At 59.6% G+C, this 22,169-nt stretch overlaps 1 protein-coding gene across 4 annotated transcripts in view; it reads right to left on the bottom strand.

Annotated features, from left to right (window-relative positions):
- Positions 1–3,660: 3,660 nt before the first annotated feature.
- Positions 3,661–22,169, bottom strand: part of FNBP1 (formin binding protein 1) — an 85,688-nt gene continuing 67,179 nt past the window's right edge. Inside the window, exons 11-16 of one of the 4 annotated variants that reach the window (XM_087823024.1) lie at positions 15,958–16,067; positions 13,480–13,612; positions 12,058–12,179; positions 11,652–11,791; positions 11,014–11,172; positions 3,661–6,635 (exon numbers count right to left, since the gene is read on the bottom strand). In XM_087823024.1, the coding sequence (XP_087679150.1) occupies positions 6,628–6,635; positions 11,014–11,172; positions 11,652–11,791; positions 12,058–12,179; positions 13,480–13,612; positions 15,958–16,067 (672 nt within the window). In that variant the 3' untranslated portion in view covers positions 3,661–6,627. Of the gene's footprint in view, positions 6,636–8,561; positions 11,173–11,651; positions 11,792–12,057; positions 12,180–13,479; positions 13,613–15,957; positions 16,068–20,019; positions 20,035–22,169 lie in introns of those variants that run through there. The other 3 variants (XM_087823026.1, XM_087823023.1, XM_087823025.1) reach the window with 3 other exon arrangements.

The following is a 22,169-nucleotide window of genomic DNA, read 5'->3' as shown; positions in this document are numbered from 1 at the left end:
CTTTCGTGGCGCTGGCACCGGGGGGCACCCGAGGGCGGCAGGAGCAGGCGCAGCCGCTTTAAACACCGGGCGGCCTGTTGTTCTAGAACCAGCCTGGCCCCAGGGGTGGGCGGGCGGCCGGTGTGCGGGGGACAGGCCAGTGTGTCCCCAGGCAGGGCCCTCCTGCCACCACGGCGCAGACTCGGTGCCGCCAGGCAGGTGCCACTGTCCCGGGCCCCCGGCGCCCACACTGGGGGCTCCCCGACAGCCAGGCCGGCCGCTCCAGCCCCCCGCTGGGCTGGTGCTGTTCATGGCGGGGGGGGGGGTGGGGGGGGGTGGGGAGGAGACCGAGATTTTTATGTTGACTTGGAACGTTCACCTGTGAGACCCTGTGAGACCCTGTGAGACTTGAGGGCGCGGGAACCTCTCACGCAGGACGTCAGAGCAGAGCCAGCGCCGCCCGGGGCGCCCGGCCGGCCCAGAGAACCCGGCTCGCCCGCCGCTGCACTCGAAGCCCCGCCCGTCCTCAGGTCCCCACACGTGTGTCCGAGCGTGTCCTCGGCCCGCTCGCGCCTGAGCACGTGCGCGGAGTCCCAGCTGCGCCTGCGCTCGGCTCGGTTCACCCCTGCTGACCGGCGCGAGTCCACTCGTGTCGGCACTTACGTTAATTTAATCAAGCACCTTGCTGACGGGGCAGGACTAGCCGGGTGGGAAAAGCAGCCGGCCGGCCGCCCGGGCGGGATCCGGCTGGAGGCCAACGCGGGCGTGAGGCTGGAACCGCCCTGGGGACCGAGTGGTTCGGGGAGTTTAGAGACAGTTCGTTTTCTACAGGAAGGTCAGGAAGACAGGGGCCAGTCGGCCTTACAATACCACGTGTCTGAGTGGCTCAGCCAAACTAGGTGCTGGACTCTGAGGACGAGCCGGAGCCTGCGGTTCACCTTGCAGGCTGGGCGGAGACAGGAAGCGCGGGCGCCGGGCCTCCGCTCTCTCCCCCGCACGGTCCCTGCATCCGGGACAGGGACGGGGCGGGGCGGGGCCGGGCTCCCCTGCAGGCGGGCGTCTGTGGGCCGGCCGCCCCGCGTACCTGCCGCCTGTCCGCAAACCTACATCAGGAAGGCACCCACAAGGCGCAGCCTCTGGCCCCCCCGGTTTGAGCAAACGCAAAGCATCCTGCAGCCTCACGCGGCGCCGCTGGGGCCCCAGGGAGCCGCTGGGGCCGGAGTGGAGCCTCGGCTCGGGCTCCATCCCCCTGCCCCTCCAGCAAGAGCCCGGGCGCCCTGGGGAAACGCCGGGAAAGGGGCCGCTTTGCACAGAGAACGCTCAGGAAAGCTGCCCAGGGCCGGTCGGGAGGGGTCCCCGTCCTTGGATGACGCCAGCCAGTTGAGGGGTGTCTGGAGCCGGACCTGGGGACTGGGCCTGGTGCCCGACCCGGAGACTCCTCCCGCCCTCGCCCCCGCCCGGGCCCCATCTTCGCTTCTGGGGGCCCGTAGGAGGAGGAGGAGGAAACCCCTGTGTTTCCTCCCCAAGCTTTTGGCCCCTCCGCTCTGAGGACGACGGCACGTGGGGCCTCGGTCCCTGCTTTCTAGGTGCCTCTGGTCCCAGCGATAGCCTAGCTAACGGGAGGCCGTTGAAGCAAAGGCCGCTCATCACGCCGGCCGAACAGAGGCAGACGGGCTTAACTTCAGGGCCTGAGGGGCGGCACCTGCAGAGAAGGCTCCTGACACACTAAGTGGCCACTGGGTGCCAGCCTGCAGCCTCCTCGCTTAAACCCCAGGTCTCGGGGGCTTTGGCGACACAGCTCAGGGCCTCCCCTTCCCGGAAAAGCTGAGCGGCGGTCAGAGGGGAGGGGAGGCCTCCTCTCGGCAGGATGGGCGGAGGCCAGGGCCGCGGGTCGCTGCTCAGGACCCACGGACGTCAGTCCCGAGCGACACCTGCCGTTAGCCCTCCCGCCTCCCCCGCCGATCGCACAGCCCCAGAGCCCTCGCTGTGATGGGAATGGGGGGCACGCCTGACCCGTCTCTGCCCAGTTCCACTTCCTCCCTGGTCACCCCGGGGACGCCGCTCTCTCCGGGCACTGACTCCTCTTACACCAGGGGGCGCCACCGCCCCTGCGCGGGCAGGCCTGGGTGCGGCGGGCGGGGCGGAGGAGAGGCCGGCCGCGCCCGCGGGAGCTTCCCAGACCTACCAGGGGAGCCTGACCGACAGGTCTGCCGGGTCCGCGCCTCTGAGTCAAGCAGAAAACGAATCCTGGGCTCTGGGTGGCTGCCACCTGCTTCCAGCCCCAGAGGGACAGAAGTGAGTCACCAGAAAGTTCAGACGCCTGGCAGGGAGCGGTGCCAGCCCCCGAATGCCTGACCCAAGTAGGTCATAAAGATGGGCCTTGCAGGCAGCACTGGGGTGTCTCAGACCAGGAACCTCCGCGTGTGAGACACGGACGCCCTCACGGGGCCCAGGAGGAGCTCGAGTCAGAGCGGACCACCTAGGCTCCCGAAGGCCTCCAGCTCCCACAGCAGCTCCCCAAGGCCGTGAGGTCTTCACCCACAACCCGGACACCGAGGCCCAGAGAGTGGGGACGGGTGCCCCAAGCTCCCGGCCCTGCCAGGTCCCCCGGGGAAGGACGGGTCTAAGTGAGACGGGAACCATCTCATCCCTGCCACCGTCCACTCCCCAAACAGGACAGGGCCCAGAGGGGACACGCTGAGACAGTCTTCCTCGGCTGGCCTGCGGACAAGCTAGACGAGGGGGGACAGCGTCGGCCGGCCGGCCTGGCTCAGTGGTTGTGTTGACCCAGGAACCAAAAGGTCAGGGTTCATTCCCGGTCAGGGCCCAGGCCCAGGCCGCGGGCTCGTCCCTCGTCGGGGGGTGCAGGAGGCAGCCCATCAACGGCTCTCTCTCATCGATGTTTCTCCCTCCCTCTCACTTCCTCTCTCTGAAATCAATAAAAACATTAAAAAAAAAAAAAAAGTGATAACCGAGCGGCCTGGTTCCCGTCACCGTCTCTTCCTGGGAGCCATGGCTCTGGGCGGAGGCCCAGGCCGCTGGCCTCACCGCCCACCCTCAGCAGCTGAGTCCACACTTGGCATGAGCAGGACGTCTCTGCCCACTGGCTGCTCTGAGGACCCTCAGAAAACAGAGGTGTGGACACCAGCCAGCTGTGCTTCCCCCGAGGCCCGGGTGAGAGTCTCAGTGCTGGGCGTGGAAACAGGGCCTCCCAGCGCACAGCCCCAGGGGCGGGCAGGTGGGGGGCCCACGCTTTAGAGCGGCACCCTGTCTGCAGCTCACAGGAACCAGGGGTTATCCAGCCGAGCTACCCGAGGGTGGGCTTGGGAGCCTGTGGCCCAGGTGCCAACAAAACGCTCCCCACCTCCCACAGCAGGGTCCCCGAAAACCTAGAGCGGCCGCCAGCTGGGTTTGTCCGCCAAGAAAAACTTCCTGGTCCTCAGAAGCCTCCCCCACCCCCCTGGCCTGGATCTACCCGGGTTGCAGCCCCCGAGCCTCTGAGAGCTTCCCCGCGGGCGGTGCTGGGGGCCGCAGGGGTGCCAGCCCCGCCCCGAGCGCCGGGGACGTGACGCGTCCCAGGTCACTCAGGTGCAGCCCACAGTCGGCCCGGCCTGGCCCCAGGGACTCGTCGGCTTCTGCGACCCGGGTCCCCTCTGTGCAACAGAACGCTCCGCGAGACCCTGCCAGAGGGAGAGTTTTATTGACATCGAGGGGGTTAACATGTAGTTACAAGGTCAGCGGGAGCCTCCCACAGACGCCCTATTTGTTCTAATTCCACCTTGGCAGGCAAGCGGCAGTTCCGGGGCCCGACGGTGCCGAGGCCGCCGGATGCCCCACGGCTCCCAGCTAGTGCCACACACACAGACCGGAACAGAAGGTGCCCGACAGCCGCGGGCCGCTTGCTAAGGGAGCTTCTAATGACAGGCGCCAGGAAGGAGCTTGAACCCGGCATCTCCGGAGAGATCCTCAGTATCCACACGACCTTTCCTTGTTCAGCAAACTTTCTTCTGTGATCACAGAGGTTACCAAAGGGCATCCGAGGCCCCGGTGCTCGGGCCGGAGTCAGGCTGCGGGTGTGTCTGACTTGGGAGGGTGGCACCCTGAGAACCTCTGGACGGGTGTGATAAAAACCCAGAGGATCCCGTCACGGCGGTCCAGGCCCCACCCCACAAAGGGGAACCGGGCCAGTGACAAGCCCCCTCTCCCGTCTCACGTCCTGTTCGGGGCAGGCTCTTTAAAAACCCGCGGTTCTCAGGACAGAGCACTATCCTGGTGGGGGGGGGAGGCGGGCGGCGGTGCCAGGGCGGCGGTGCCAGGGGGCGCGGTGCTCCGCGTCCCCACGCGACGTGGTCGGCTCCTCGGTGACGGACGAGGTCCCAGCAGGAGTCCCAGGGCGAGCGGCACATCTCGCCCGTCGTGTAATAACTTGTTTCCTCCGACGAGCCCGGCTGGGCCGGCACAGCGCCGCCCGCCCGCCCAGGCAGAGGGGCAGACCCGGGTTAAGGCTGAGAAGCGCTCGTGGTCCATTCTCGTTTGGATGCAGGTGGCACGGGAGGGAAAACGGGCGCAGGGGACACGGGAGGACACAAGCATAATCTATACTGAGTTTAACAGACGTTAGAAGAACTAATCACTGCAGCTCCGACCTCTCCCCCTGTGTTGCAAGAAACCCACTTATCCTGACCCATTAGAAGACGCAGCGCACATGCACCACTGACGCTGATCGGATTTTCAGAACCGTCACGTCTTTGTAGCCTGGGGAGTGGGCAGCTGGACCTGGTGACGTTCAGAAGACCCCGGAGAGACCAGGTCACCCTGCCCACGGTGGAGCCGCCGGGACTGCCCACCCGCCCGCCCATGTTACCCACGCACCTGCAGGGACGCAGGTGAGGCCCTGACCCTTCTCACCTGGGCATCCTGGCTTCAATGCCACCTGCCAAACCCGCCCGCTCCCGAGACTGATTTCTGCCACCCTGGGCTGCCCGCCGAGGGGCATGGAAGCTGCCTGGCAGGTAGCACCCCGGAGGCTCCCCAGCTGCAAGGCCCTGGGCAGGTGGTTTGAGCCCCTGGGCCTGGCCCCACTTCTGGGGAACAGCGAGAAAGAGAGGGCCAGGCTCTCCCTCGCTCGCCCTAAACCTGAAGCCACTTCCTCGCCCCCCGCTCCCCCCGGGGGGTCCGCTCGCTCATGGTCTGGCCACCGAGTTGATGAGCCGCCGGAGGGTGGTGTGCGGTCAACCGGGATCGCTGAGAGGAGCCATCTGCCCACCACCCAGCACAGGCCCAACCCCAGGCCCTGCGGTTCCTGCCCTGACCCTCCAGCTCCTGGAACCTCCTTGTCTCGGGCTCATCAGCATCGGGAAGAGCTGAGGAGGGTGGAGGCCACCTGGCCACCAGGAGCCCAACAAGAAGGCAAGGCCCGGTTTCACCCTCGGCCTCCGGTGGCGTCTCGTTTGCAGAGACTCTCAGCCACTCGCAGCCAGTGACTTCTCCTGACTTTTCTGCATCGAAAAGCAGCTCCGCAGCTCTGGGGCCTGAGTGGGCACATGCTGCACGGCCTCACGTTCCCTCGGAGGCCCAGGAGGAAGGAAACGCAGCTCGCAAAGCAAGCTTGGTTCATTCTGCCCGTGTGGCCCGCAGAGCCGGTGACAAATGCCGAAGCTGGAGCCACGGGGTCACCCGAAGGGCAGGAGCTCAGGGTCTTTGGTGACAGAAGCACTAAAATCCTAAGATGCAAATCTTGGAACTTGAGGAAAGGGGATTTTTCACTTTCTAAGGAGCTAATGCAGAGGTGAGACGCTCGCTCGCTCACCAAGTGCCACAGCTCAGCTCTCATGGGGCGACGGCCCTGGACCCGGGGAGAGGCGGACACGGCGAGAGAGCAGGGAATCTGACTTCTAGGGTGGACCTTTCTGGGTGCTGAAGGCAGCGCCCCAAACAAAAATGTGTGCATACGTGTGTGCCTGTGTGCGTGTGCATGTGTATGCACGTGTGTGTGTGCGCATGTGTGTGTGTGCCCCCGTGGCCACCACTGACATTCTTAGCTGCGAAATGTTGCAAGAGCCAATGCTCAGTACGACGTGACGACCTGTCATCAGAAAAGGCCCACTGGGTGCCCCATGGACTTGGGGATAGATGAGTCTTCTCTAGCGTAAAGGATGCGGGACCACATCAGTGCCACTCGGCGCTCAGTCCCCCTGGTGCGCTCTGGTCCAGATTCTGTCAGTGTCCCCGGGAGACCAGGGGCAAGGTTTTCACAAAAGGCACAGCGTGAACCGTGGACGGGCCAGGAGCGGCCAGGAGGACTGAGGGCCAAGGCAGGGGCCGGGGGAGGAGGGAGCCCATGTCCAGCTGCCTTCCATGGTCCTGCATGGGGTGACGCCCCAGATGGGACAGACAGCCCTGCCCCCAGGAGGTGGCCCGACGGGGCCATGGGCGGAGCTGGGCCAGGAGGAGCATGCTGTGGAAAGAAAGCAAAGGCAGGCAGCCGAGCGGTATGGGGGTCCCCTCGGGTCGCGATTACCAGGGCCACGCTCCAGCCCAGCCCGGGGGCAGGTTCACAGGGCAGGTTCAGGCCTGTGGAGGCAAGGAGACCACAGGCGACGGAGGGTTCCTCCGGGGAAGGCTCCAGGCTCGGCTCCTTAGCCGCCTTTAGGGATCTACAACACAAACAGAGAGGAACACAGTCAGCGAGGAGGCCCGGCCGGCGGCGGGCCCCCTGCTGCTCGGCAGGTTGCTCCGCCCTGGGGGCAGCGGGTGGTTACCACCGGGCACCGTGGGTCAGGGACTTTCACTGTTCATCCCGGACCTTCCCTTGGAGACGCCCGCCCCTGGGGAGGCGGCCCCACCCACCCAGTCATCTTTCTAATAAGTTGAATGTTGAGAGAAGGGCGACCAGCTTCCCAGAGAGGAGCCGGGAACTGGGGGTGGCTCTGCCGGCCCTTCAGTCACCACATGTAGTCTTAGGCCATAGGAAAGCTTGTCATCCAATGTTTACTCCCAACGAACAGTGAAAGTTCATCTCACGGTGGGTGGGGAGGAAAGAGAGACCAGAGACAGACCCCCGAAGCCCTCGGGTGCACGCAGGGCAGGAACGGGTGTCGTCAGGTAAGGGGGGAAAGGGCAGTTTTTAAAAAGCGCTCGGCTAGGAAATCCCCCGTTACCGAAGACAGAGGAGTTAACTACTGGAAACGCACAGTCATTTTCTCAGAAAGGTGACACATCACGGGACAACACTGAGAAAAATGCGACGTTTATTAGAGGCAGGTTCAGGGTACAGCTGAGAGGTGCCAGGCAGTCTTCCCTTCCAGGGTAAGAAGCGAGAGAGAGAGTCACGTTGGCCGTATTTAAACAAAACTTACTCGAACCCGAGTGTCTAGAATAAACGCAAGCGGAGCAGCCGGCAGGGCCCTAGCTACGGAGAAGCCGTCCTCTGGCTCCCCGGCGGTTACAAAAACAAAAAGGTCATTAGGCCGCGGGATCTCCAGCAAAACAAACATAAAAGAGTGACACGTTAAAACAGCGCATTCAAGTGACCCTTTCAGTCTTCAGACTGCAGCAGGTGCAGACGGGGGCCGCGGGCACACGCCACAGAAAGCAGCTCCGAGAGCAACCCCGAGCGAGCAGTCACGATCCAGCCGACACACTGGGCCTTCTTCTAGTCTAAATGTTTTGGCAATTTTTAAAGAGTCACATCACAGACGCGCACATGCTCAAGGGCATGGGCGAGACCACAGGCAGGAGGGGTGGCGGCCGGGCGGGGGTGGGGCGGGCAGTGTGGGTGCCCGGGCGGGGGTGGGGCGGGCAGTGTGGGTGCCCGGCGGGGGTGGGGCGGGCAGTGTGGGTGCCCGGGTGGGGGTGTGGCGGGCAGTGTGGGTGCCCGGGCGGGGGTGTGGCGGGCAGTGTGGGTGCCCGGGCGGGGGTGGGGCGGGCAGTGTGGGTGCCCAGGTGGGGGTGGGGCGGGCAGTGTGGGTGCCCAGGTGGGGGTGGGGCGGGCAGTGTGGGTGCCCGGGCGGGGGTGGGGCGGGCAGTGTGGGTGCCCGGGCGGGGGTGTGGCGGGCAGTGTGGGTGCCCGGGTGGGGGTGGGGCGGGCAGTGTGGGTGCCCGGGCGGGGGTGGGGCGGGCAGTGTGGGTGCCCGGGCGGGGGTGTGGCGGGCAGTGTGGGTGCCCGGGCGGGGGTGTGGCGGGCAGTGTGGGTGCCCGGGCGGGGGTGGGGCGGGCAGTGTGGGTGCCCGGGCGGGGGTGGGGCGGGCAGTGTGGGTGCCCGGGTGGGGGTGGGGCGGGCAGTGTGGGTGCCCGGGCGGGGGTGGGGCGGGCAGTGTGGGTGCCCGGTGGGTGTGGGGGGAGGTGGGCAGAGTTGTGAACATGGGAGGGAGGGGCTTCTCCATGCACATTGGGAACCTGGAAGGGAGGCTCCAAAATAAAGGGAGAAAACTTGGTGAAACAAGCTGAGGCCTGGCTGCTTTGGTCTGAGCAGATAGCTTGGGAAGACGACAAAGTATCCTCTGGGAGGAAAGGGAAATTCCGCTCTCTGGGAACTGCAGCTACAACACATCCTAGCGGGAGGTGCACGGACGCGCCCTCCGAAGCCGGGAATGCAGCTCTTTATTCTCTTGTGTCGCAGGGCTTTTACTACTAAACCAGCAACTAGCACTGCCCACCTTTAAAACTTGGGCCGTTATAATCACAGTGTGTATACACTTGGAAAGGGTGCTGTTTAGCGTTAAAATTAATAAAAAAACAAATTAAAAAAACAAACTACAATATATCACCATTGAGCCAATATTACATTAATTCACGGCCTGTAGGAACCTTTAATAATCATAATTTCTGCACCCACACCGCCCTGGAAAACCTGCCGAGCTATTTTCTGAACCAGACTTGCATAACACCAAAGGAAAAGCAAAAAACAAAAACAAAAACAGAAACACAAAACAGAGAAAAACAGGCTTCAGGGACGGCCCCACTCTTCCAGGCGGGCTTTTCAGAGGCCGATGTTGTCTTGCCCCATTTTAAGACGTTTCAGTGTCTGGTCTGCGCTCTCCAGTAGCTCCGGGTCTGGAAATGAGGTCACAGGCCTGAAGCTGTGACCTCCTGACGCTCGCGGAGTCCCGCCCTGGGCTTCATGGGGCAGCTGGTTTTCTTGCTGCCAGACTTAAGAAGGACAGGCCGGATCCCCGGAGAGGTCTGGGCTCAGGCTGAGTGGCTTTATCAACATTATGTCAGCAAAGATATAATAATTCCGAAGAAATTTGAATTACAAAACCCTGTTTAAAAAAAATCAGGCTGACCCTTCAGCTTCCTGCCCGTGAGACACTATTTGATTGTGTCAGATGAAAGCACCGGGAGGACACTGGGCGAAGGGGACCCGATCTCTCTGCAAGTTTCTGAGATTCTATATTTAAAAATAAAAAGCGTTTTCAAAATCCAGGCTGTCATGAACGAAAGGAGACTGAATCCCATCTTGGGGGCCGTTGCGAGGGATGACAGCAAACTTTCTGCCGGAATCAACAAGCGCCCAGGCCTCCCGCGGGGGCCCCGGGCCCCAGGGCGCTGTTGGCACCCACAGTGTCAGGCAAGGAGCTAATTTCCCGTGTAAAAGTAGGAAGGAGGTGAATGACTTTCAAAGCCAAACAGGGAATCTCAGCCTGACACCTCCATTCTGACCCACTGGTAGCTGTTCCCCGAGATCTCAGGGCAGATGCTGGAAATGGGCGCGAACCCCGGGCCTGGAACCCGCCTGTGCACCTGACAGTCCCACCACCCGCCCTGCCGACTTCAGAATGCAGATCCCCGTGTGACCCAGTTTCCTTGGAAGATGGTGAAACATTGTATTTGATTCTGGCTACAGTTAACGAAGTGAAGCCAGCTAGCAATTCTGAAAGGGCTTTTCAGTCAGTTCACACTTGGGGGCTTCCAGGTGCTGCTGCTGCTGTCGTTTTAAACCCCCCCTTTGGGAAGCAACGTGCTGGGGTCTGTGGCTGTGTGGGTGCAGCCCCGCTGGGGGAGGGTCCGCTGACCACGGCTCCACTCGCCACAAAGCCTCCCACCGGACAGAAGGGAGCGAGATGCTGTTTTAACAGACGTTCGTCCAAATGGCACTGGCAAAGCTGATGGACTCTTTCAACTGTCCGGGGACACACTTCAGCTGGTCGTTTGGGATCAAATGGACACACTAGGATCATCTCGGAGCTCTAACAGTGACCTCAACCAGGTTTAGGTAAAAAACACACACTTTGGTACCCATGAAAGATTCTTCTACTTGCCACTTTTACTCAAGAAGGGGGAGCTTCGCCCGGCCAGTGTGGTTCAGCGGTCGAGGGTTGACCTATGAACCATGAGGTCAGGGTTCGATTCCTGGTCGGGGCACATGCCTGGGTCGTGGGCTCCATCCCCAGAGGGGGGAATGTGCAGGAGGCAGCCGATCAATGACTCTCCTCATTGATGTTTCTCTCTCCCTCTCCCTCTCCCTTCCTCTCTCTGAAATCAATAAAAGCGTATTGAAAATAAAGAAAAAAAGAAAGAAGGGGGAGCTTTTACTTATGGCTTCCTGCAAAGAGCGTAGCTACAAAACTGAACCAACTGGCGCAGCTGAGCTTCCTAAGTCACAGGATGGGAGCGTCTGCGGTGGTTTAACTCGTGGCAGACGCTGGTACACACGTGAGAGCTGAAGCCCGCTGCCCCCGGGCGGCGCGTGGACTTTGAGACTGGGAAATATCGATTGGAAGCTGGACGGAAACGGTTTTGTTGTGATCTACAGGCGCTGCCAGAAGTGTTTATCAGGTTTCAAATGACACAGTGGTAGGGTGGTGGCTGGCAGCTTTCCACACAAACTGTCACCAGCAAGCAAAACTCGACAACAGTCAGAACCAGACCAGGAACCTCGGTGGGCCCCGCTGCCCACGGGGACGGCACCGCGTGCTCTCCGCCAGGCTCTGAGGCGCTGCCTGTGGTGGTCACGGCTGAGGGGAGAAGCACCTCCAACTGGTTTTAAAGAGTTTGTTTTTTTAAAGCTGTATTAAATGTAAGTCTTAGCACCTTTGGCATTTTTGTCCAGATAGACTTCGACGTAGGAGGTGGGGACGTAGCCCTCTTCGTCCTCGCGCCGGCGGATGCGGGTCCACCCGTCGCCTCGGTCTTCCTCTATGACGGACAGCGTTTCGCCTTCGGTCACCGAAATGGTCCCTTCGTTCTGACCTGGAAACAGTGTCGGGACAGGTCAGGTTTCTGGGCAAACGGGGAGCAGGCGTCCTGAGGGGAGGCGGGAACTCAGCCCCACGGGCCCCACGCCTCTGCCACTGGCCTCCAGTGGGGGCGTGCGGGGACCTCCAGTGGGGGCGTGCGGGGACCTCCTGTGCCTGCCCCCCCCTTTGCTTCTCTGGGGGTGGACACTGCACCCACTCCCCGCATCCCCCCCTTCGGGGTCTTTTCCAGACAGGAGCTCTACAGATGTTGAACGAGTGTGTGAAATAACCACAGTCCCCTGCAATTAAGCTCGATGACTGAAAATAGCAGCCATCGGCTAGTGATAATAACAGTAAATACTATCAGCAGAACAGAGGGGAGTGAGAGAAAGACCTGGGAGGCTGTAAAATAAAAGCAAGGCCAGGCACAGAGGGAGCAGGTGGCCCAGACGGCCCAGGGAAAGGGGGCAGCCGGCCGGCGGGAGGCGTTACCGTCGAAAGTGTACAGAGCTCTGCAGGTCCCGATGGCGGGCAGCGGCTCCTCGTCCTCAAACTCGTCGTCGAAGTCCGCGGCCAGCACCCTCACCTCACTCTCCTGGCTCTGCTCCTCCGTGTAACTGCCATCCGGGCTGCTCAAGACAGGAAAACACACGGCAACTATAGCAACCGACCCCGGAGGACCCCGACTCGCCCACGAGCAAGGCGCCGTGACTGAGACTGTCTCCGACCACCCCGTGCTCCATGTGGAGGAGACACGGGCGCCGGGGAACCCACAGGCCCATCGTCACAGATGCGTGGGTGTCTGTGCCCTGGGCTGCTTTCCAGATTCCAGGACCAAGAGGCAGAGCGAAGCCCCCCCCTCCCCGCCCCCCGGGGCAGGGCTGTGCGGATACTGTACCTCTCCCGGGCCTGCGCACAGCTGTTGACCGTCGGGGTGGCCTGGGCGTCGTACAGGCCGCTCTGCCTGCGGGACTGCTCGCCGCGAGCCGGGAGCCTGCCCTCCACCTCTGCCAGCCAGGCCTGCAAACAAAACCACGAGAGACCCGCTGAGGACCACCCCCGAGTCTGGAGCCCCCGATTCGGGCTGCTCTTGGCCACTGAAGCTGACTGCAGAGGGGCCCTGGGGTGGGGGTGGGGACACAGTGTTTCTGCAGCCCCCTCCCGAGCTGGAGAAGGGGAAGCGCTTGGCTATTCAGGCGGCTGCTCCCAGGGGGCAGGAGGAGCACCGGACTGCGCCGAACTCTCCGACTTGAAGCAGCTGATGGCTTGGGATAAGTCACTTCTACTTCCTCTGGTTCCCAAGCCTCCGTGACCGGGAGGTCACACTGGGAAGCAGGAGGCACTGCCGCACTGGAGCAGTGACTCAGTCTGAAAGCCACACTTCCCTTTTCTGTTTTTTAGGAGGGTAAATTATATGGACCAAAAGGCAAAATAGAGGAGACTGGTACATAGGACATGGAAGTAGATAAAGTTACCTTTAGTAACGTTTGAACTAGTTACATTGTTGACAAGGCAAAAGCACACAAATGATCAGCCCTGGCCCGTGCGGCTCAGTCCTTGGAGCACCGAAGGGTCCAGGGCACGGGCCTGGGCTGGGATTTGGCCCCCTCCCCCGTTGGGGCGCATGCGGGAGGCAGCCAGCTGATGTGGCCCCGGCTCACACCTATAACCTTCTGATACTGGGTCCTCGGAAGGAGCAGCATCTCTCAGTGCAACGTGCTTTAGGGTCTCTGAGCGATAGCCGATACATTCCCAATTACACTTCGCCAGTGAGAGATGTCCTATAGCACAACTTAAGTCACACACTTAAATGAAAACACAACACTGCATCCAAACAAATGCGGCTTTCAACAGTGCCAGTTTGAAGGGACACGATTAAAATAGGAAGTGCTTTTTTAAAAAAAAAATCCTCGCCTGAGGATATTTTTTCCATTGCCTGCCAGAGAGAGTGGGAGGGGGAGAGAGAGAAACATCTACGTGAGGGAGACACATCGATGGGCTGCCTCCTGCTCGAGCCCCAAGGGGCTGGAGATCGACCCGGCGACCCGGGATGTGCCCTGGGCCGGGAATTGAACCCGAGGCCCCTTGGTCCTTGTCCGAAGCTCGGACCACTGAGCCACACGGGCCAGGGCTGAACAGGAAGTGGTGGAAGCAGGCCTCGTGGGATGACTGTTTCCTTCCACCACAGCCCGTGACCCCGGCGTTCCCGGCGGCACCCTCCCAGTGAGAAATGCTGCGTGCTCTGTGACCGCAGGTGGCCCGCGACGCCGGTCCCTTCCGCTTCCTCCCCCCGTCCCCCGCAGCAACAGTCTTGCCATACCTCAAACTTCTGGGCCTCGAGTCGCAGCTTTTCTATGTTTTGGCCGACTTCCATCAACTTGTGGTCCAGACTGGCGGGGTCTCCCATCTGAGGGTTTTTCAGGTAAACGTCCTTCATTTTCGTGATGGCCTCTCTGAGAAACAGGAGCAGAAGGCGGGAAGGGTTAGTGTCACCACCAGTCACGTTCCCCGATGACCCCGGGAACCATGTGACTCGGAGGCCTGGCGCCGAGCGGGGGAGGGAGGGGAGCACGGGGGCAGCTCCCTCTAAACCGTCTCTTCAGGGGCGCTGCTCCCCAGGCCTGCATAGCCCAGAGACCGACATTAAAACTTCAGCTGCCTTCTCGGGGTGGATCTCCCCACTGTCCTCAGCTACGATGGTCCTGCAGACTTAAAATTTTGTATCTTCTTGGCGAACTGAACCCTTTATTTGAATGACTGGTTACGATGGGCCTGTTGAGCTGAGCAGCCTGGGGGCGCTGGAAGTCAGTCGCCAGGCCAGTTTCTCGCGGTTGGCATTTGCGCCGTATGCATTTTCCATTCTTTAACGCCCACACTTGCTACACGTGACGCGTTAGATGCGTCTTTCGTAGACGTACAGGTGATCTGGGGTTCGTGTCCAGACTGAAAGCCTCTTTTAATTGGAACCGTACATCCTCTACATTTACCATATTGATTCGTTTTATTTTACAAACACTTACGTGCCTGGCATTGTTCTCAGCACCGTGCAAACACTGACATGTTTAATCCTCACGCTAACTCCCTTTTAAAGATGAGAAAACTGAGTCCCAAGGGGCTAAGGCGCTCGTCTGAAGTGCGCAGTAGCACAAGGGGGGTCAGATCTGAATCCGGGGTGCCTGGGGCACCTGGTCTTTCACATCCACCATCCAAATCTGTGCTTTTGATCTGTCCTGCCCGCTCTACGTATTTTTCCTCTCCTGCCTTGCCTTTTTGGGTTGACTATTAAAAAAAATTTCTGGGGGAGGGGGGCTGGGTGCCGGATGGAGGGGGTCGATGGGGGAAAAAAGGGGACTTCTGTAATACTTGCAACAATAAAGATAAATTAAAAAAAACAACAACCAACAAAACCATTTCCAAATAATGTCCTCTCTGCTCACAGTCATTTATTCTGCACACTGTGTGAGCTGCACGAGAGCAGAGTGCTTATGTTTTGCTCACTGCTTTACCCTCAGGCCCCGGCCCTTTCCTTGGGCACAGTAAATACCCAGCGGAAGGTCATGGAGGGACAGCTGGGCGGGACTGGCCTTCCCACCATCACGGGCTCTGGTGGGGCTGGGAGGTTAACCAGGTCCCACGGCCAAGTGACGGAGAAGCTTTGCTCCACGGTGTTGGACAAGGGGAGCCTGTCATCACCCTATAAAATGTCATTTCAGACACTTGGGTCCTCACTTCTCCCTCCTGTACAAAATATAGCTGCTCACTTATTAAGCAGCAAGAGGTCTGATTAGGTTTATATATTCATAAAGCCTCTGTATCCCGTCCCACATGTGAGAAAAAGTACAAAGACAAAAATGTTCATTTCAGGAAGTAAATTCTGATACAGAAGTGGGACGACGCTAGTCAGACGCCTGCCACTGTCTCTTACGTGCAACAATGTTTCTCAGGAGCCGCCTTAACAGAGGCAGAAGGGTGAAGGCGGCGTCCCCTGTGCAGGGATCTAGCAACTTTGTTTCCAGCACAGCCACATTTTAACCCAGCTTCAACACAACCAAACGCACGTGGGGTCGGCACGTGGGCCTCTATGGAGCACAAAGCCTGAAGTTACCTCTTAGACAAGCCCAAGTTCAAACCTCAACTAGAGGAACGACTCACCCGATGTGCTCAGTGAGACCATTAGCAAAAGGGCTTTCAATCAGTCTGGACCATTAGCAAGTACCCTCTAAGTGATGGGGAAGCGTGACAGTTATAAAAGCAGGGAGGGACGGATAAAGGGAGAGAGAGATCACCCCCCCCTTGCACCACCCACCGCACCATCCCTAGGAGCAGCTCAGGAAACGAGAGCCCCTGGGGCGGGGGCGGGGCACCCCTTCCCCAGAGCAGGGCCCGGCTGACGCTGCTAAGGGTTGGGTGTGCGTGTAAGATGCTGATTTGTTTTCTGGTCACCGGCACCGCACTCTATACAAAGGGAAGCAGCCCGGGCGGGCGAGCAGAAGGGGAGACTGATGGTGACTGATCCCAGAGCTGGGGTGTGGGTGCGGGGAGAGGGCAGGACCAGGCCACTCTTCCGTCCTCATTGGTACAAAACCGCTCACCTACGCACTATGGGGAAAGATAATCCTGTGTATTCTGCTCCCCAGGCTCAGAACAGAACCGACTGACGCGAGATCTCCCAGCCCGTCGTGGTCAGCGCCACAGGCCGCCCGAGAGCCCGGCTGCCGCGAGCCCTTCCCTTGGCCCAGGTCAGCGCCTGGATCCCCCAGCCCGAGGCGCGCTTCCCAGGGACTGCCAGCCCCTCTACCTTTGATCCGTCTCCTTCTGAATGTCTTTATTTAATTCATCGACTTTCTGTTGGAGCTTTTTTCTTCTCTGCTCCGGGGGCAGGTTGCTGAAATCCTCCGGCGCCCCGCCCTGCGGACGAAAACAGAAATGAGCCGGGAAAGGCCTTGGGGGCTCCTGGAGAACAGCCGGGAGGCGGCCTGCAGGGGGGAGGCCCAGACAGCAGGGGCGAGGCCGCCCCCGAAACACCCAGCCCTCTCCCAGGGCCCGGCCCAGCAGGTCAGTGCATGCAGACTAGGCCCCAAGCCCCCGCGTCCCGGGGGCAGGAGCGAGGCTGCGGGAGGCGAGGAAGGAATACTGCTGACTCCGCGCCGGAGCAAGGGGCAGAGTCTGAGACAGAGCCCGCACTCTGCAGTTGCTGCCACACCAAGGCCCTAGGCGGCTCTGAGTTCAGATTTTCCCCATGTAAAACAGCGCCGAGCGCCCCATGGGCTGCTCTCCATCCCGTCCCGTCCCCCGTCCCGTGACCCCGTCTAAGTATTCCTTCCGTCCCTCCACACAGGCCGAGGCCCTTGGTTTCCATCCTGCGAAGTGACAGAAGGGACATGGAGCTCCTCAGGGAGGGTGGGTGAAGAGAGCATTTGAAACACAGACCTTCCCCTCCCCCCGCGCTCTGCCCGCTGCCCTGAAAGTCTGCACACTCTTTGGGCATCTCCAGGGTAATCTCAGAACATTCGTACAGGACGCCCCCCCCCCCCAAATCAGCTTCCCGCCACGTGGGGAGCGAGCCCAGCTGCTCTCAATCCATCAAAAGCAGATGCTGAGACCTCGATTCCCTTTCAAAACAGCTGCTGTCCCCCCTGCACTCCAAGTGGAAACGCCACGGCGAGCGTCTGGACTCACACGTTCGCTTGCTAGGAGCTCGGGGGGGGGGGGGGCAGAAGGGCTTCCACTTAAACGAGGCCCCTTCCAGAAGGAAAGTGGCTCATTCCCTGCCCAGGGAAAAGCCAGGGAATTCAGACCAGAGGCTTTACTTTGGAACCAGTGAAACAAAGGCTGGGCTTGGGGAGAGGGCGGGAAGGGAGGGACCCCGGGAACGTCACTGCCAAGTCAGGTGGGGTCCCCTGAGCGGCTGCCACAGGGGCTGGTGACTGACGTTCCGAGGCTGCTGATGGTCAAACACCAGGCGGTGTGGGAGGCGTGTGACCCAGCAGAGGTCAGCAGCAGGGACACGCAGAGGCTGATGTTCTCATAGCTGTGCGCATGCGTGTGTGCATACATGGGAAGAAATAAGGTGTGCGTGCATGAGCACGTGTGAGCGTGTGTGCATGTGAGTGTGCACGTGTGTGTGCACAAATAATGTGTGAGTGAAACCAGGACGGGGGTAACTATTCCCTAACGCCAAACCAAGGAAATTCAATTTGCCTCTAAAATTGGAACGAAGCAAACTAATCTCTAACATTAAACAAATCAGACTTTTTTCCCTCCCCCATATAACAATATGTTCTGATACTTGAAGCCCGGATGGTGTGCTTTCCAAATGCACGGTTCCATCACCTGAAGCTCAATGGCTTATTCACGGGCAAAGTTTTCGTAGAACGATCAGCGTGTGCTCTGGAGCCGAGACTTGGCTCTGGAGCCGGGGTTCGGGCCTGTCCTGTCCTCAGGGCTGGAATGCGACAAGGCACAGTGCGAGGTCCACTGCGCCAGGAGTCAGGGAACCTCCAGGCGGTCAGTGTGAGGTCACTGATATCCGTGAGCCCAGGTCTGGAGGGACGCCCTGCGGCCATGGGTGGGCCCATGTCTGCACCCCCCCCCCCCCCAGCAGCTGCACCTGGCTACTGAGCACGGGGAGAGTGGCCAGTACAACTGTGGCCCTGAATGTTAAAGTTTTATTTAATTTTAATCAGCCAGGACTTAGCCAGCCCCATGGGGTGAGTGGAGCCCTACTGGGGACACAGGTCTAGACTGAACAGGTGTGACATTTGCATGGGCAAGAACAGCTGCAGAGGAGTGTGTGAGCAAAACACCCTGCGCTTCATACCCACAAATAAAACCTGACCAAAAAACCCCAAACACACTGTGCCTGTGACTTTCACAATAAATCGATGAATTCTTCCCAGGGGCTCAGGAGTGAGTCTCACGGACCGACCAGGGTCCCTCCACAGCTCGCCTACGCTTCCGTGCTGTCATTTAAAAACGAATCTCGTAACTGTGGCTCCAACAAGCTTCCCGTTGCCCGGGGAGGTTCAGGCTAAGAGCTCCTTCTAGATCCAAGGAAACGCAGGGCTTCCGGGGATCCACCTTAACCGGCCACTCTCTCCAATCAGCCCTCGGAAGCTGGGATCCCCGCCTGACCTGCGATTCGTTTTGCCCGAAGGAATTTCTACTCACAGCTCCGGGTCAGGGGACACGCTCTGCCGTCTCTGGAGCACCCCGGGGTACAGAGGACCGGGTGGCCCTGGCCCTGGAAGGCGGGTCACGCACATGTTTGTACTTTAAGTGGCGGTGGCTCCAGGAGGCTCCTGTCTTACAGCTTCTGGAATCGAACGCTGGCTCCCGAGCAACTGCCCCAAACTGCAGAGTGAGGAGCTGCTCCCCGAGACTCGCACCCCGACCCCCCAGCCACGTCTGGGGGCCTCAGGCCTCTACTAGCTCAAAGCAACGTCACGGGCGGGGCTGGGGAACCTTCGTTCCGCCGGGGGCCACTTGGATATTCACAACGTCACTCGAGGGCTGTCCAAAATGACCAACTTGAAAATCAGCTGCGAAACAGCTCCCAGGTTTACTGAGTTTCGAGGCCTTGGCGGGCCCAGACCAGACGTCCCCACCCCGGGCTAAAGCGACAGTTTAGGGGCAGGTTGGTAACACGGTTTCTGTCTCAGACCAGGAAGACTGCCCAGCAGCATGACCCGCTGGGAGCCTCAGCGAAGGCACAAAGGAAGCGGGAAGGACCCCTGGCGCCCGAGAGGCGCCTCCCGATCGTCCTGCCCGGGGGCCCGCTGCCCGGAGCAGCTGGACCTTTCCTCACGTCCTCAAGCAAGGGCGCGTCTCCAGACTTTTACCTCAGTCTAGGGGATGTTTCACTTAATGAAAATACCCATTTTCTTTAGGGTTGGGTCAGTCGCCAAACACTGAGCCCGGGCCGGAGAAGCTCCGCGTCTGCGTGGGAATATCTGCGCCCGCACACGCGTGAGTGCGGGCACAGCTGCGAACACGCAGCCCGGTACCCGCGGCAGGGGGGGCGCTCGCCGTGTTCCCCGCCGGGCTGTCCGTCTGTCGCCGCCCGTGACGTCGGGATGTCTCCGCTGGGATGTTTGAGAACATGACCCGGGAACTCACACATGCCCGAGGCCCAGTTACAGGCTACACTGCTGAAGGTTTTCTTTTCGTACGTGTAACGGTTAGTTTGCTTACTGGGGCTTCACAATTAAGGGGAAACAGCACTGAACACTTGAGTCGGTCAGTGGGGGAGTCAGGAGGCTCTGTTCACTGTCCGTGACTCATCTTGTGATTTTATTTTACTATATATATATATGTATGATACATATATATATATGTATATATATCTATATTTTTTCCCTTTTATGTTGCGGTTTCTAGAATCAGCTAAGCACAAGGCACCGAGCCATTTAAGCAGCACCTTGGAGATTCAGGGCGCCCGCCCTCGCGGCTGCCTGCGACCCGCGCGGAGGCTGGCGTGGCCCCTGCAGGCCCTCGGGCTCCCGCGTTTGCCGTGGGCTCTGGCTCTCTGGGAGGAGCATCTTCCCAGATGGTTAAATTTACTTTTACTCTAAATGGTCCAATGAATAAAGTCCCCATGACTTAATATTAATATTAATATTTAAATAAAGCTCATCAACATTTGCCATCCTTTTAAGGCTCCAGTAGTAAATAAAACAAAAACCAAAACACCAAAACCGAAACCGTGAGCAAAGCGTTAATTTTCTCAGCTCCAAGGCTGACGGAGGGTGAGAAACCCAGGCCAGCGGCTGGAGGCGCAGGCAGCTCGCGTGGGGCGGGCCGTGGGGGACACACGCAGGGACCCCGTTGGACCCAGGGCATGCGGGAGCGTCGTGCTTACCAGCTTGAGAGAAAGCTTCGTGTACAGATTCGGGGGGAACAGGGGAAAGAGAGAGAGAGAAAACACATCAGAAGGAGAGGAACTCGGTCAGCTCCACCCCGTTAACATCACACAAATTCACCGGGAGCTCCGTGAAAATGGCCCGGAGCGGATCTGTGCCGGCTCACGCGGGGGCTGGTCCCCACCAAACCCTCCTCCAGCTGCCCTGTCACCAAAGCAAAGACTAGACAGGAAAGGGGCTTCTGCTCACAGTTCTGTACGGTCCCCACCGGCCCAGAGAGAAACGAAAATAAGTCTGCAGTTGGTAACATGTAACGATTAGAAAAGTCAAAAACAGCCCGGCCGGCGTGGCTCAGTGGTTGAGTGTCGGCCTACGAACCAGGAGGTCACAGCTCGACTCCCGGTCGGGGCACGTGCCCCGTGCGGGCTCGCTCCCCAGTCGGGGCGTGCAGGGCAGCCGGTCAATGCCTCTCATCACTGATGTTTCTCTCTCCCCCTCTCCCTTCCTCTCTCTGAAATCAATGAAAACATTTTTTAAAAAGACAAAAATAATAATCACAGTCTTTTGTGCACCAAACTTACTACAGACTGAAAGAGCCTGGCAGGCAATCGCTCCCACAACAGGCAGGTGGTATTTCTACGGGCAGGGAACCTGATAAATAGGAACTCTGGCCTTTCTTAAAGGCTCGGAGGCAAACTCTCAGGCCGCTGAGCAGGAAACCAAGGCCCGCGAGCTCCTTGGGGGGCCCGGGAGCCCCTGGCGCCAGGCGGAGGCCGGACAATGTGTCGCCGCCTGAGCAGCAGCGCACAGCTCCGCCCGCACCGCGGCAGGGAGGGGTCCCCCATCGCCTCTGAGCCCTGCCCAAGGGGTGACGTGGCACCTGGGGAATTAACAGGGGTAGCTGCTCTTGCCAGTTAGCTTGGGAAATAGATGGCCAAGGGCCTCTCCTCGCTGGGGCTTCTGTGACCATTGTCAGGAGCCAGCAGCTGCCGTCCTGCTGGGCCTCAAGGGTAGCAAAGATGTAGGGATGACTGGACCCCAAACAGTATCTCAAAATTAGGAAAAGAGCCCGACCAGTGTGGCTCAGCGGTAGAGCAGCGACCCAGAATCCAGGAGATCGGGGTTCGATTCCTGGTCGGGGCACATGCCCGGGTTGCAGGCTCGATCCCCAGTCGGGGGCGTGCAGGAGGCAGCCGATCAGTGGCTCTCATCATTGATGTTTCTCTCTCTCTCCCTCTCCTTTTCTCTCTGAAATCAATAAAAACTAAAACAAATTTTTTTTTCTAAAAATATTAAAGTTACATATTCTGTCCCAAGCATTCTAAAACACAGGACCTTAGCATCCCAACCGGCAGCATACGAATAGTACCACTTCGTAACAACAATGGTAAGTCGTTAGGATCGAGATAAATCCCGATAGAGACAGAGCAGCAAGCACTGGGACCCGTCCCATTTCCCACCATCACTGTATCGCTCCTTTTACCGACTGTGACCTGCTTCTCCGTCTCAGGTTGTAAGCCAGCCAGTTAGATCATTTCCAGCTAGAAACCGACCCCTCTGCTAAGAGGGTGTTTTAGAGGCTGGGTACCGTGCATTGCGAGACCCCCGGAAAACTGAAAATCTGTCAGCTTCGGGCGACAATTATGGAGCCCGGGGAGCCACACGTGTCGAGAGCACACGAGGGGACATAGAGGTAGTGCATCCACGTGTCACTGGGCAGCCACAGGTACTAAACTCAGTACAAAGAAAGGGGACAGCGAAATAAACATCTGGGCAGTGCATGTAAGGGCCACGTCACTCCACTCCTCTGCGACCCTGTGCACGCTGCATGGATTTTGGGGGTGCTCCAAGCTTTATGGGGTAACCCCCTTAGGGATCACCGGTTGCAGGTGTGGATGCGGCTGACCGTGCCATACCACGGCCACCTGTAAGAGTGTCACCCTCCTGTGACCACGCTCTGTGGCTGCGTTTTATAGGAGAAGTTCTGCTGTCAAAACCAACCCAGGGACATCTTCTCAGGTGGCATCACCGCCAGTGGAAAGGGGGAAAAACCAAGCTCCGCTTACTGACATTTTTAGGAAGTTAGATTGTTACTGGGAAGTTCGGATCCCTTTGCCAGGCAAGTTTCCCAGGTGAAATGGCTCGGGGT

This window comes from Miniopterus natalensis, chromosome 12 (assembly GCF_054644295.1).
Source record: "Miniopterus natalensis isolate mMinNat1 chromosome 12, mMinNat1.hap1, whole genome shotgun sequence".
In the NCBI taxonomy this organism is placed as follows: Eukaryota; Metazoa; Chordata; class Mammalia; order Chiroptera; family Miniopteridae; genus Miniopterus; species Miniopterus natalensis.
The sequence above is the reverse complement of the archived record's forward strand: the minus strand, read 5'-3'. Positions and strand labels throughout refer to the sequence as shown.